This window comes from Entelurus aequoreus, linkage group LG21 (genome assembly GCF_033978785.1).
Source record: "Entelurus aequoreus isolate RoL-2023_Sb linkage group LG21, RoL_Eaeq_v1.1, whole genome shotgun sequence".
Taxonomy (NCBI): domain Eukaryota; kingdom Metazoa; phylum Chordata; class Actinopteri; order Syngnathiformes; family Syngnathidae; genus Entelurus; species Entelurus aequoreus.
Genome location: NC_084751.1, coordinates 34,689,782 through 34,704,781, shown reverse-complemented (window position 1 = coordinate 34,704,781; position 15,000 = coordinate 34,689,782). Strand labels below are relative to the sequence as shown.

General features: G+C 37.2%; 1 protein-coding gene across 1 annotated transcript in view; it reads left to right on the top strand.

Annotated features, from left to right (window-relative positions):
- The window catches only part of si:ch211-196i2.1 (collagen alpha-1(III) chain), a 65,577-nt gene that overhangs the window by 10,739 nt on the left and 39,838 nt on the right, over positions 1–15,000 (top strand). The window contains exons 9-16 of the mRNA XM_062032061.1: positions 1,293–1,346; positions 1,469–1,522; positions 5,405–5,458; positions 5,536–5,589; positions 11,387–11,494; positions 13,933–13,986; positions 14,059–14,112; positions 14,220–14,273. Coding sequence (XP_061888045.1) covers positions 1,293–1,346; positions 1,469–1,522; positions 5,405–5,458; positions 5,536–5,589; positions 11,387–11,494; positions 13,933–13,986; positions 14,059–14,112; positions 14,220–14,273 — 486 coding nt within the window. The remainder of the gene's footprint in view (positions 1–1,292; positions 1,347–1,468; positions 1,523–5,404; positions 5,459–5,535; positions 5,590–11,386; positions 11,495–13,932; positions 13,987–14,058; positions 14,113–14,219; positions 14,274–15,000) is intronic.

Sequence of the window (15,000 nt, the reverse complement as noted above, 5' to 3'; positions counted from 1 at the left end):
GCGATCAAATGTTTGGTAGAAAGCTGCGTACTCACGGTAGCGCATCTGCTATCCAACTCAAAGTCCTCCTGGTTGTGTTGCTGCAGCCAGCCGCTAATACACCGATCCCACCTACAGCTTTCTTCTTTGCTGTCTTCATTGTCCATTACAAAAATTGCAAAAGATTCCCCAACACAGATGTCCAGAATACTGTGGAATTTTCTGATGAAAACAGAGCTGTTTGTTTTGGGACACATTGTTACACATACTTCCGCACAATCCGTGACGTCACGCGCAAACGTCATCATACCGAGACGTTTTCAGCCGGATATTTCCCGGGAAATTTAAAATTGCACTTTATAAGTTAACCCGGTTGTATTGGCATGTGTTGCAATGTTAAGATTTCATCATTGATATATAAACTATCAGACTGCGTGGTCGGTAGTAGTGGGTTTCAGTAGGCCTTTAAGCGTAGGAATTATTCAATTACGATTCAGGGGCTACGATTATCTATGCATCTATATTGTATATTATTATTTCATTAATGTATTATTACATTTAATTATTGACTTATTGATGACCGCTGGATGGCGTATGGACGACCAGATATGTGAGCACTGTAGTTTCCATGCCTTCTAAAGCAATGACGATGTGCCCCTGTTCACCCTAAGCTCATAGAGTCGTATCTACTCATTCATAGCTATGGCTGACAGTGTTGTCACACTGTGAGAATATTATTCCCTCTCCGGATTTATTAATCTACTCGCTAATTTCCTCTTCTTAGCTGGTTACTCTCTGCTGTAACCCCGGTCCTGTTAGACTTCTGTTGAAGTGTACAAAACATTTTTTGTTTTTTTTTATTTCAATACTTCACATTCAAGGTAGGTTAGCAGTTGGCTTCTCCTCCCCGCCTGCTGTGTTATTTGCCGTGTGTCTGAGCTAGTTCCATTCTAGAACATATTTTACTCTATTTAATTTACTCTATTGACTGTATATGTCCATACATTTTTTGCAAACAATGTCATCTGTCAAATAGGTGGTATATTCTACATAATGTTGCTTTCCTTCTGACACAGCAAAATGGAAAAGACGGACAATCAAAGTAAGCCTTACCCCAAAAGGACAAATTAGCTTTTTAGTCAGAGCACATATACAATTAGAAGAGATTCAGACACATTGATGAGCCTTGGGAACGACTGTAGAATTGTTTTTATTGTGAATAAATAATATCATGACTGGATGTCCATGAATGCTAAAAATGGTTTAATAAACAAAGGTCATGAATTATGTTTCTGTCACCTCAAATAAAATAGGGTGAACCAGGACTGATGGGTGAAGTTGGCCGTGCAGGTCTGACGGGGTTAGAGGTCAGTACGTGGGTTACGTACTTTCTGGTCTTCAATTAAAAACACATTTTATTGTATCAGTTCAAGATGTTGTGTATTTTGTGTATAATTTGAATGATACTAAATTGTATGTTTTCCCTTAGGGAAGTACTGGAACTCCTGGAACGCAGGGACCAAAGGGACTTGACGGACAGAAGGTATAAGATTGTTTTCTTAATTTGATCACATTCTGCTTTCGAGGGTTGTTGCGGTACTTCACTAATAAAGTAATGCAATACTAATTGATTGAAATCGGTACTATACACTGCAAAAACTGAAATCTAAGTAAGATTAAATATCTCAAATAAGGGTGATATTTGCTTATTTTCTGTCTGATAAGATAATTCTTCTCACTAAGCAGATTTTATGTTAGAGTGTTTTACTTGTTTTAAGGGTTTTGGTCCTAAATCATCTCAGTAAGATATTACAGCTTGTAGCTGAGATTTTATGACCTATATTGAGTAAAACATGCTTGAAACTAGAATATCAACTGTTGCAAAGCTGTGTCATCAACACTCACAAGTATAAAACTACTTTTCTAAACTAATAATTTCTTACTTCAAGCATGAAAAAAAATCATGATTTTGACACAATTGTGTCTCATAATTAAAACAGATGACAGCCAAATTGACTTTGCTGTTTTATTTTCAATGAAACAATAGAAAATACGTACTCATATAGTAGTACAGTTGGCACAGTACAGTAAACTGACAGTTAATATTTAAACATTTAACATGTGACATTTCTAACAATATTGAACAGAATTAGTTCATGCACATTCAGATAAATTCCTCAAAATTACAATTAAAAATTTTCTGGCCAGAGGCTGGGCTGTATATATGCGCACTAATTGACTGAAAGAGCACGCACTTGGCGCGATGATGTCATGTTATCGATGGAAAAATGCATTTTTAGACCATATGATTTGCCTGAGCGGCTAGGAGACCCCGAGAGTAACAAGCGGTTGCCTTGTTGACTTTCCATTAAGAACAATAAATTACTTTTTAGTATAAGTTTGCTGGTTTCAAGAAATGTAATGCCGAGCGCATATCATTATGTCAAGATAATGGCACTAGCATTTACTTAATTTAAGAATATTTTTCAACATATTGAGCAAAAAGGTCTCTTTTTTTTTCTACCAAGAAAAGTGCACTTGTTATTAGTGAGAATATACTTATTTTAAAGTATTTTGGGGTTCATTGAGGTTAGCTAATTTTACTTGTTTTGGAAAGTCTTGACAAGCCGAATTTTCTTGTTCTATAGGCAGATAATTTTGCTTAGTTCAAATAAAATACCCCTCATTTTTTGTATTTTTTTTCTTGTTTTTGAACACTGACTTTTTGCAGTGTACTGCCTTTGAAAAGTACCGGTACTGTTCTTTTATCTGAATGCCAGTGTGCAGTGGTGACTACAGAGCCAAGGTGCATGATGTTGTGTGTCAAAACCCACACACAAAGTGTATACAAGCAATAACATCTTGGAGAGGAAGAATGGCAAAAAACATACATTCTACTGGTTAATAAAGAGGGTGCGTGATGCTTAATAGGGAGGTATTTGGGCTTCAAAACCAACAATAAAGGTAATGCATTAAACAAGAATGCGCTGCGCTTCAAGTGTTGCTTTAAAACACGCCTCGCCAAATGTGGCGATTGGTATTACCACATTTGCGTCAAACATTGGTAAACATCTAAATAATAAGCATTCAGATCTGCACAAGGCGTTATAAAGAGTGACAGGTGATAATGTAGTCATTACACCTGTCCTGCTGTTAGGCTCCGAGGAGCACAGGGCAGACGTTCCTTCCAGGGCTGATGTTTTCGTCGGGTGTAACACCCTTCACTTTACCCGGTCTGCTAAGCTCCGCTTTCCGGTCAGAATTTGAGGCCGCGGATTTGTGACAATCTGGTCGCTTTATTATTAGTTTTGCAGGGCACAACCAAACCCATTTATTTTTCTACTGCGCAGTGCACAAGCTCCCTCTCTCTCTCTTTACTTGGCCACTCACTCACTGACGTCACTCAGCCAACACATGGCCATTCTCACAAACACACATACGCTACTCTCATAAGTAAAAACTATTTTAACATCATTAAAATATCAATTTAAAAACCATACCAAAAGTTCTATCACGGCCGGGATTTGAACCCAAGACCTTCTTCTTTGCAAAGCAAGTACTAATGACGCCCGCCTCAGAGCCACAGACTTTGTAAAACATTTGTGTTTGTATTGCAATTAGTGACAGAACATGACGTGGCCAGGAATAAAATGGTATAGGAAGCGCCTTGTCATTAAATAATTTACCTTTTTAATGGGCCCCCACTGATCACGAAGCCCTACGCAGAGCGCGTGTTCTAAATTTAGGGTGGAGCGGCACCTGACTGACACGACAAAGGTATTATACCGACAGCGTTCCACATCCATTTCATTCAGTCAAAACCAACTTTAGTTACGTCAGTATAATTTATTGTTAAAGTTATGTTGACAGCACATTTCGGACCGGATCATTTTTAAAGTAAAAGCGGACTTTATTGTGTTACGTTGTTGGAGTGACCAAAGATCATATATTGAGAGAGGATGACCCAACGCATAGTTTTGTACAGCGCACACAAAGTATATTTGCAGTCAGTTATATCATCTTCTTTTTCTTACTTAAAAAAAAATACAGAGGACCTGACCTCGGTGTCCTCAATGGTAGGTACGGCCAGGATCGCAAACAGGGAACAGGTGTGCTGGCAAACAAAGTCAAGGTGCTGCATAACCAAAGTGACAGGAAGTGCAACCAAAATAAAAGCACAAGACAGGGACTAAGACACTAAACCAGTGGTTCTTAACCTGGGTTCGATTCAACCCTAGGGGTTCGGTGAGTCGGGCTCAGGGGTTCGGCGGTGGTCAAGACACACCCGACTCATTGTGTAAATAAAAACTTCTCCCTATCGGCGTATTACGGATACGGCAACAGCAGAAGTCAGACTGATTTGGTGTGTAATTTGTTGTGAGTTTATGCACTGTGTTGATTTTGTTGTTTAAACAAGGTGATGTTCATGCACGGTTCATTTTGTGCACCAGTAAAAAAAACATGGTAACACTTTAGTATGGGGAACATATTCACCATTAATTAGTTGCTTATTAACATGCAAATTAGTAACATATTGGCTCTTAACTAGTCATTATTAACCCTCTAACCCTGGCCCTAACCCTCTAACCCTGGCCCTAACCCTAACCAAATAACTCTAAATTAAGTCTTTGTTACTTGGAATATGTTCCCCTAGTGTCCAAAAAACTCTAAACTAAGTCTTTGTTACTTAGAATATGTTCTCCATACTAAAGTGTTACCAAAAACATAACTTCGTCTTGAATTAGAAAAAAAAAAAACATTGTATTTTTCACTAAAGAAGGGTTCGGTGAATGCGCATATGAAACTGGTGGGGTTCAGTACCTCCAACAAGGTTAAGAACCACTGCACTAAACACAGGAGGAAAAAACAACAAACTCATGGTCTGGCGTGAACAGATCATGACGCAAGTAGTGCAATTCTCTGCACCTGTATACCAAAATACAGTCTGAAAGAACTTTAGATTAAACTGTTAGCAAGTGTTGGGCAAATAAATGACATGCATTCAAGTAAAATGTTCCTGGATGACATTCTCAAGATAAAATTGCATTTGTGTACAAATATTGGGGTCTTTTCTTAAGCTAATTGTAATAATACAAGGGAGTAATCACCTGTGATTATTCATGGTAAATCCAAATTCCAAAATGGTTGCATTTAGGCTTGGGGTTGGGTTAACAGCAGCAGTTGGTGTCATGCTGGCATGTGTTGATGTGAGGTGCGAATCGAGTTGTTTGAGGCAGATCTGGACGTAGCGTGCATGTTACATAAACATTCTTGCCTTTAATTTTAAGGAGCGAAAAGTAGTGCCGGTACTTGCCGTTTGAGAACGCTACCTTTGAGTCTCCCTTGAGCGCTAAACCTACAAGCCAAAAGCCAGAGCTGTCACCTTCTTGTCTGGCTTTCACTGAAAGCTGTTTAACTTTTCCAGGGGGACTCTGGGAGCTTTGGAGAAACTGGACCTCCTGGGTCAAGAGGCCCCGTGGTAAACTTGTATTATGTTTACATTTGGCTGCAGAGAAACATCTACTTGAATGTTTGTACTGTATGTCTTTTTTGAAGGGAGTACCTGGACCGCGGGGTGTCAGAGGAGACACTGGCAAGCTGGGACCCCCTGTAAGTGTCACACATTGTCAGGAATGTATTATTGAATGAATGAATGATCTTTATTTGTCATTGTGCATGTACAGGTACAGGTCCAACCAGAGGCGTCACTAGCTTTTAAGGACAGGGGGGGCTTAGCCCCCAGGAGATGCACAGGATGCGAGCGAACGTAGCGCACGAGCACAAAACTTCACAAACGGTTAACAAAGACTTAGAAATTAATCATTGTTATTATTATTATTTCAGTCGGTTTATTTTCAATCTGTGTTCAGTACAACAACAAACATGGGTTTGCACAGTGACATTTTGTTTACAGCATCAACAAGAAACAATTACTTGCATGATCCTTCAAGATACACTGAAACACAATGAAAGTCATGGCATTAGCCTCTATGTTATTCATTCACAACATAGAGGCTAATGCCACAACTTATATACATATATATATATATATATATATATATATATATATATATATATATATATATATATATATATATATATATATATATATATATATATATATATATATATATATATATATATATATATATATATATATATATATATATATGTATTATGGCAAGCCGTTAAGGAAATTAAATATATATGGAAGTCTGAATAGAAATGAGAAACTTTTATATATACTGTAAATAAGAAAGACTTAGAGTCCTTCTGCTGATCTGAAAAAGAGCCAAAGCTGTCAAAGAGCTGAGGGACCATCTTCAAAGTGCAATGCTGAAACAAATAATGCAAACAATAAAATGTAACTTCCAGGGCTTGAGATTAACGTAGTCCCGTCGTCGGTAAAAAAAAAAATGCACGGGACGAAATTAAATGCTCCCCGGGACGATGGCTTTTAACCATTTTTTTTTCTTTTTATGTATTTATTAAATTTACATTTTATATTAAATTTCTTGGTTTTTCCACCCTCTGAAAATCCTATGAAATGTTTAACAAGCCATCCTATAATAATACAACAGCTATTAATGTAACAATACAATAAAACAAATATATTTAATGATGTTTTTTTCATTATTTTAACAATAGGCTAATGTATATTACTTTATATAGATTCTACAAGAAACACAAAACTTAAAAACTAAATTATTTACAATTGCAGACACAAGTTTCTTGTTCTGCAGTGCTGTGTGCTAATGTGCTTCGTACACCTGCAGGACCGCAAGCAAGGTCGCAGAGAAAATGCGGACTGGATTTTGAGTGATGTGGGCATTTTCTATATGAACAAAAAAAAAAAAAAAGATTTATTTTTTTTATTTTTTTTTTAAACACCAAATTATTTAGGGGGGCTTAAGAACATTTTAGGGGGGCTTGAGCCCCCCTAAAATAGGCCTAACAACGCCAATGGGTCCAACGAAATTTAGGTTGCTTCCCTGAGGTGCTTTGCATTTAAAAAAAAGAAGAAACCACACAATATACAGAAACAACACAATATACTCAATATGCAATATACAATATGGCCTAAGACCACTCTAAGAGGCAATGTAAAAAAAAACGAGACAATAAAAAGTATAAAGTGACGAGTAAACTGACTAGAGAGGAGTAATGCTGGTTCCCAAGTGTGCTGAGGGGGTGGGAGTCAGTATTTTGTACCTCCTATGCTGTGCAGGCTTTATATTTTGGATTAAATATGTAAATAAATATGATAAATATTGTCCAGTTGGCATGTAATCGCTGATTGCACAGTCCCGGATCGTGATTGACCGGTGGTTGTCATTAATATATGCTTCCAAATGTCTCAGAATTTGTGCTAGAGGTGTTCGGATTTAATACAAAAAAACAAGTGTGATTGCATTTACAAAACCCAAAACCAGTGAAGTTGACATGTTGTGTAAATCATAAATAAAAACAGAATACAATGATTTGCAAATCCTTTACAACCTATATTCAATTGAATAGACTGCAAAGACAAGATACTTAACGTTCGAACTGGTAAACTTTGTTATTTTTTGCAAATATTAGCTCATTTGAAATTTGATGCCTGCAACATGTTTCAAAAATGCTGGCACAAGTGGCAAAAAAGACTGAGAAAGTTGAGCAATGCTCATCAAACACTTATTTGGAACATCCCACGGTGAACAGGCTAATTGGGAACAGGTGGGTGCCATGATTGGGTATAAAAGCAGCTTCTATGAAATGCTCAGTCATTCACAAACAAGGATGGGGCGAGGGTCACCACTTTGTCAACAAATGCGTGAGCAAATTGTCGAACAGTTTAAGAACAACATTTCTCAACGAGCTATTGCAAGGAATTTAAGGATTTCACCATCAGTGATATTATCAAAAGGTTCAGAGTAGCTGGAGAAATCACTGCACGTAAGCGATGATATTACGGACCTTCAAAAAGCGACATCAGTGTGTAAAGGATATCACCACATGGGTTCAGGAACACTTCAGAAAACCGCTGTCAGTAACTACAGTTTGTCGCTACATCTGTAAGTGCAAGTTAAAACTCAACTATGCAAAGCCAAAGCCATTTATCAACAACACCCAGAAACGCCGCCCGCTTCGCTGGGCCCGAGCTCATCTAAGATGGACTGATGCAAAGTCGAAGAGTGTTCTGTGGTCTGACGAGTCCACATTTCAAATTGTTTTTGGAAACTGTGGACGTTGTGTCCTCCGGAACAAAGAGGAAAAGAACCATCCGGATTGTTATAGGCGCACAGTTCAAAAGCCAGCATGTGTGATGGTATGGGGGTGTATTAGTGCCCAAGGCATGGGTAACTTACACATCTGTGAAGGCACCATTAATGCTGAAAGGTACATACAGGTTTTGGAGCAACATATGTTGCCATCCAAGCAACGTTATCATAGACGCCCCTGCTTATATCAGCAATACAATGCCAAGCCACGTGTTACAACAGTAAACAGTCATAGTAAAAGAGTGTGGGTACTAGACTGGCCTGCCTGTAGTCCAGACATGTCTCCCATTGAAAATGTGTGGCACATTATGAAGCGTAAAATACAACAGAGACCCCGGACTGTTGAACAACTTAAGCTGTACATCAAGCAAGAATGGGAAATAATTCCACCTGAAAAGCTTCAAAAATTGGTCTCCTCCGTTCCCAAACGTTTACTGAGTGTTGTTAAAAGGAAAGGCCATGTAACACAGTGGTAAAAATGCCCCTGTGCCAACTTTTTTGCAATGTGTTGCTGCCATTAAATTCTAAGTTAATGATTATTTGTAATAACATTTAGTTTCTCAGTTCAAACATTAAATATCTTGTCTTTGCAGTCTATTCAATTGAATATAAGTTGAAAGGGATTTGTAAATCATTGTATTCTGTTTTTATTTACCATTTACACAACGTGACAACTTTACCAGTTTTGGGTTTTGTACAATGTGGGACATAATCTCCAATACAAGCAGTCCTGCAGCGTCTTTACTTGTGCAAAGCTGCACAGTCAGTTAACGTCTATCTAAATGTCCTCCGATAAGCACACAAGGCTGCACTGGTCTTGTGGTCAAGTTATTTACAAAAGGTAAACGTGGGAGGCTATAGGCTACTAGGAGCCAGCAGCTACACAACAGCTAAGCACACAATAGCACACATGTAGACATATGTGTAATACGTTTCCTAAATTGAACAATATTGCATTCTAAAACAGCACATTTGTCAATATAAACAAATATCAAATATATATAATTTCATATTACTTACTCATACAAAGTCTCCAAGGCTTGTTGGGAAGTTTCCAGTGACAAGAAGTGTCCACATCATTCAGCTGACTGCGTCACAATCTTAATTTGATGAATTAAAAACAATTACCACTGCCTTTGAACTTAAAGACAGTGTAAGTTCATTCCAGACGGTAAATAATAAATAGGTCAGTGATTTTTCATACCTGCCTATGTTTTCTGTTTGACTAATTTCACATGATTAACATTTTTCTAACATTCACAATCCAAAATAATGAACGTATGTATGAACCATACTGATAGCATAAATAATAATCATCCCAAAGCCAGACAATGAGTTTCTTCCACATAATTGGCATTCACACAATTAGTACTTCCTCTTCTTATTCCACTCTTTTGCGCCACCTTTTTCTCCCACATTTTTCATCCGATTTACTGTCAAAATGTTCGACCTTCCACATTACCAGGAATTACACAATTACCAAGATTTTTTTTTTTTTATTGAAAATTATTGGTTATTTTTTTCAAAGGTCCAGATTTCACACATTTCTCAAAAAATTCAAACATTCAAACATCAAAATCTTATATGGTAATGTTAGTCAAATTGTTGGCAGGCTAACGTGAGTGCATTGGTATTGGAGTACCCATTTAAGTTTAATGTTAAAATTATCAATCAAAATGTATTTATATAGCCCTTAGTCACATGTGCCTCAAAGGCAAAAAAATATAAAAAATAAGACTGCTGTACAGCGTAAGAATTGTTTTAAGCCAGGGGTGTCCAAACTTTTTCGACTCTGGGCCGCAGACTGAAAAAAACCAATACAAAAAATAGGTTGGTTTTTTTTAACCTTTATGGCTTTCCTCAAGTTTGGTCCCCGGTACCCGGAAGGGTCTCAGTCATAAAAATGTTAGAAATAAGTCATAAATTATTATTTTTTCATTTAACGCTTGAATCTCGAGATCAACTTCAGGTCTGTCTGTCGTTATAACGTTTTTTTAAATTTTGTTTTTATGTTTATGCCCTTTATGTCAAAACCCTTATTTATATGGCAAACACACAAACTATGCAACATTTTCCCCCAAAACATTTCAAAGTGGAATATTTGATGTGAAGTAATTGGAACCTTAAATAGGTCAATAATTCATAACAATAAAAAAAATAAAAAGAATAAGTGTTGAAAATAAGCCAAATTTCTATTTTTTTTTACTATTAACGCTTAAGTCAGTAGATCTGTTGATTATAAGATTTTATAACTTTTTCTTTTTTTTTTGTTTGTTTGTTTGTTGCTTTTTTTGTGAAAGAAAACTTTTGTTTCGCACAAAATATGCAATATTTTCCCCCCAAAATATTTCAAAGTGGAATTGTTCCAGTGAAGTAATTGGAGCCTTCAATAGGTCAATAACAGTCCGCATGGCAGCTTTGTGTTATTAGTGTCAACATTGCCACTTTTTCTTGTTACATTTCACCTGTTTACTCTTTTATTACACTTTTTCATGTTTTACATTTTTATTGTAGTATTTGCAGAATGTGCCGGGGGCCGTTAACAAATTAGCTGGGGGCCGCACTTTGGACATGCCTGTTTTAAGCACAAAGGAAGTTTTTGTAAGTGTGTATGTATATCAATCAATCAATCAAAGTTTATTTAGGATGTCGTTGTGGCTTGTGCAGCCCTTTGAGACACTCGTGATTTAGGGGTATATAAGTAAACTTTGATTGATTGATTGATTGATTTATATGGCACTTAATCACAAGTGTCTCAAAGGGCTTCACAAGCCACAACGAAAAAATTAATAGCGTCCCAATTAACGAAATCCCCTGCAATAATAAAAGGAACTCTGTTTACACCTTAGAGTCATAAATGTTGGTACTTCAGGTTTACTAACGTTGGGATTTTAGCTATTTTACCTCATTTTGCAGGTTTTCACTTCAGAGTCATATATTTAGTCATTTAACACTACCTGGCTAATGTGCCAACTGTTAGCATTTCAGTTCGGATTTTAAGCGTTCAATCACAATTTCTTCTATCAAAATAAATGTTTCTATTACCGACATATTGAATTAAATCTGATCAATTTTACTTAACAATGACAACACCCCACATAGAAGGCTAAACTTGATTCTAATTTATATTTTTGTGTTGTTTTCAGGGTCTACTCGGACAGGTTGGTCCCAAAGGTCAGCAAGGAGCGAAAGGGGGACCAGGACAACAAGGCATGAAAGGAGAGTCAGGAGCTCCAGGCCCTCCAGGGAAAGAGGTTCTCTATAATAATTCAAATACAATTATGACTATATTAAAGGGGAACATCACTTTTTTGGGAATTGAAGGGAATAAGCGGTAGAAAATGGATGGAAGGGCATTCATTATCCTAATGGGAGACAAGCACACATGATTTATTTTTTATTTTTTATGCATTCTAACTCGTAAATAAACGTCAGTAAGAGTCAGCTAACGATGGTGATAATGGGATAAAGCCATTAAAAACCTCCTTAAACGTTTTATATACACACTGTGAGTATATATGTAACCCAGCGGACACGTTAGTAATACCATGTAATATTTACATGTTTTGGTCATTTTAAGCATACAGGCGCATCACAACGTTCGTTATTTTCTTCAACAACAACAACTATTACTATTTGTGACATACTTCATGTGGGCCCACAAAGACTACTCTGGGACAAATGATAATCCAGAACTAGAGATGTCCGATAATGGCTTTTTTGCCGATATCCGATATTCCGATATTGTCCAACTCTTAATTACTGATTCCGATATCAACCGATACCGATATATACAGTCATGGAATTAACACATTATTATGCCTAATTCTGTTGTTATACCCCGCTGGATGCATTAAACAATGTAACTTTACCATGAATTGATTAACGTGGACCCCGACTTAAACAAGTTGAAAAACTTATTCGGGTGTTACCATTTAGTGGTCAATTATACGGAATATGTACTGTACTGTGCATTCTACTAATACAAGTTTCAATCAATCAATCAAAAACAAGGTTTTCCAAAATAAGAGAACAACTTCAACTCCAGTTATGGAAAAAAGTGCCAACATGGCACTGCCATATTTATTATTGAAGTCACAAAGTGCATTATTTTTTTTTAACATGTGTCTCAAAACAGCTTGGAATTTGGGACATGCTCTCCCTGAGATAATCCTGACACCCATTACAACTATGGGAAATACTATACTTTGACTTTCACAAAGTGCATTATTTTTTTATTTTTTTTAAACATGCCTCAAAACAACAGCTACAAAAACAATGAAGGCACACAGCTTCAGTCCAGAGTATACTAGAGCATACTTGCCAACCTTGAGACCTCCGAATTCGGGAGATGGGGGGGGGTTTTGAGGTGTCGGGGTTTGGTGGTAGCGGGCGTGTATATTGTAGCGTCCCGGAAGAGTTAGTGCTGCAAGGGGTTCTGGGTATTTTTTCTGTTGTGTTTATGTTGTGTTACGGTGCGGATGTCCTCCCGAAATGTGTTTGTCATTCTTGTTTGGTGTGGATTCACAGTGTGGCGCATATTTGTAACAGTGTTAAAGTTGTTTATACGCGCACCCTCAGTGTGACCTGTATGGCTGTTGATCAAGTATTCCCTACGTCCGTGTTTTACTGGATATGTACCGCTCCATACAGCAGCGTTTTAAAAAGTCATTCATTTTACTTTTTGAAACCGATACCGATAATTTCCGATATTACATTTTAAAGCATTTATCGGCTCGCCGATATTATCGGACATCTCTATCCAGAACCTTATATTTTTGAGCCTGCATATAAGGAGGATGGTCTAAAAGTTTAAATATTCAATAGCTGCTCTGTGATCAAGGCGCTGCTTAAAAAGTAGTTCCTCTGCAAGGTCGTCAGAAAGACACGAAAAGATGCACATTTTTTTCCCCTCTGGAGTAAAGATTTGGATTAATTTAGCAGCTAAACTAAAGTCTTGTGCTGAAGGATATTAACATCCCATTAGTCAGCATCCCACGGAGAGCAGACAGTGTACAGTAAGTGATTGTTTTATCGTGATCATATTTTGTATTTATTGTTTAGCACTTAGCAATACCGCTACATGAGTTTTTCCACTAAAGCTGCATCCGTTTAGCACACTGTTTCTACAACCTGTAGCTCATCTTCCTAATATTCAGGCTCAAAAAGGTTCTGGCTCATCATCTGTTCCAAAGTAGTCATCGTTGTCTCTCATTAAGTCTGCCATTATTAGTAGGGTTGTTGTTGTTGAAGGAAATAGCAAACGTTAGGATGTGTCTGTGAAGTCAATGTACCACCCTAATGATTAAAATGAGTAAAATATGTAAATATTACATGTTATTATGAATAAGCCTCTTACTGAATAACATATTTACTTACAGTGTGTTTATAAAACGTCAACAGAGGTTTTGGGATGTTATTAGTGCTTTTTAGGCGGAATAGATCAAATGCCCATTACCTGCATTGTTAGCCGCCTATTGCTATTGTTTATTTACTAGTCAGAATGCATAAAAAGAAAGGCATATGTGTCCTTGTCTCACATCAGAATTTTAAATGACGGGCAAAATTACAAAGAAAAAGTGCAGTTCCCTTTTAAGTCAGGTTGTGTCAAATGGATTTTCTATTAAGAATGAATTTAATGAATATATTAAACACTATCAGAAAGCGCTCAATATATTGTTTTGCCTTGTAGGGAGATGATGGCTTGCCAGGCATTCAAGGTCCACCAGCTTTCACTGGCCTCGAGGTAAAATTGTTATTGTTTTTTTCCCTTAATTTACTTTGCAAACAAATGTCTTGTTTTTTGCATTCCGTACAGGGCCCTCCTGGAGAAATTGGACCTCATGGACCTGCAGGTCCCCTTGGGAATCCTGTAAGATTGTTTATGACAGATCACATTTTCACATTTGCATACTTATTATTAATTGTTAACTCCGGAGGAAATAAAACGTGGTCTTTTGTTCAAACGTTGACTTGCAGGGAGTGCAAGGAAGACTAGGACCTGAAGGCAAGCAGGGCAATAAAGGCGAGAAGGTAATAACAGGGTGAAGGTAATAACAGGGTTTCTACATGTATCAGCAAATCTAATTTACCGTATTTTCCAGACTATAAGGTGCACTTTAAATCCTTTATTTTTCTCAGAATAAGTTTGGTTGACTATACCCACCTTAATTACCTTTGTTGCTGTTGGACGGGGTGTAAATGGTTTTAATCTGAAGATGATAAGGAAAACTGTTTTTGTTGATTTTGAACACCCCAGCTGCAAGCGAATGAAGGGCATTCTTAGTCAACAGCCATGCATGTCACACTAAGGGTGACCGTATAAACAAAGCCAACACTGTCATACACATGTGCCATACTGTAAAACCACACTAAACAACAATAACAATCACATTTCGTGAGAATATTTGAACCACGACATAAACACAACAGAACAAATACCCAGAATTCCCTGCAGTAGTACCAACTCTTCCGGGACATTGCACTATTTTATTTGGTACATGGTATAATGATAAGTGTGACCGGTAGATGGCAGTCAAACATAAGCGATAAGTCTCAAGTAAACAACACCAACATTTTTTAAATGTTTCACTGAAAATATAGAACATTACTCACGGTGCTCAAAAATCTATTAAAATGTTTTAGTAGTAAATGTTTTAGTGCCATTTCACCTGGGATAGGCTCCAGCACCCCCCGAGACAGACAAGGTGTAGAAAATGGATGGATGAATATTTTGAGACCGGCACTTAATAATGAATTA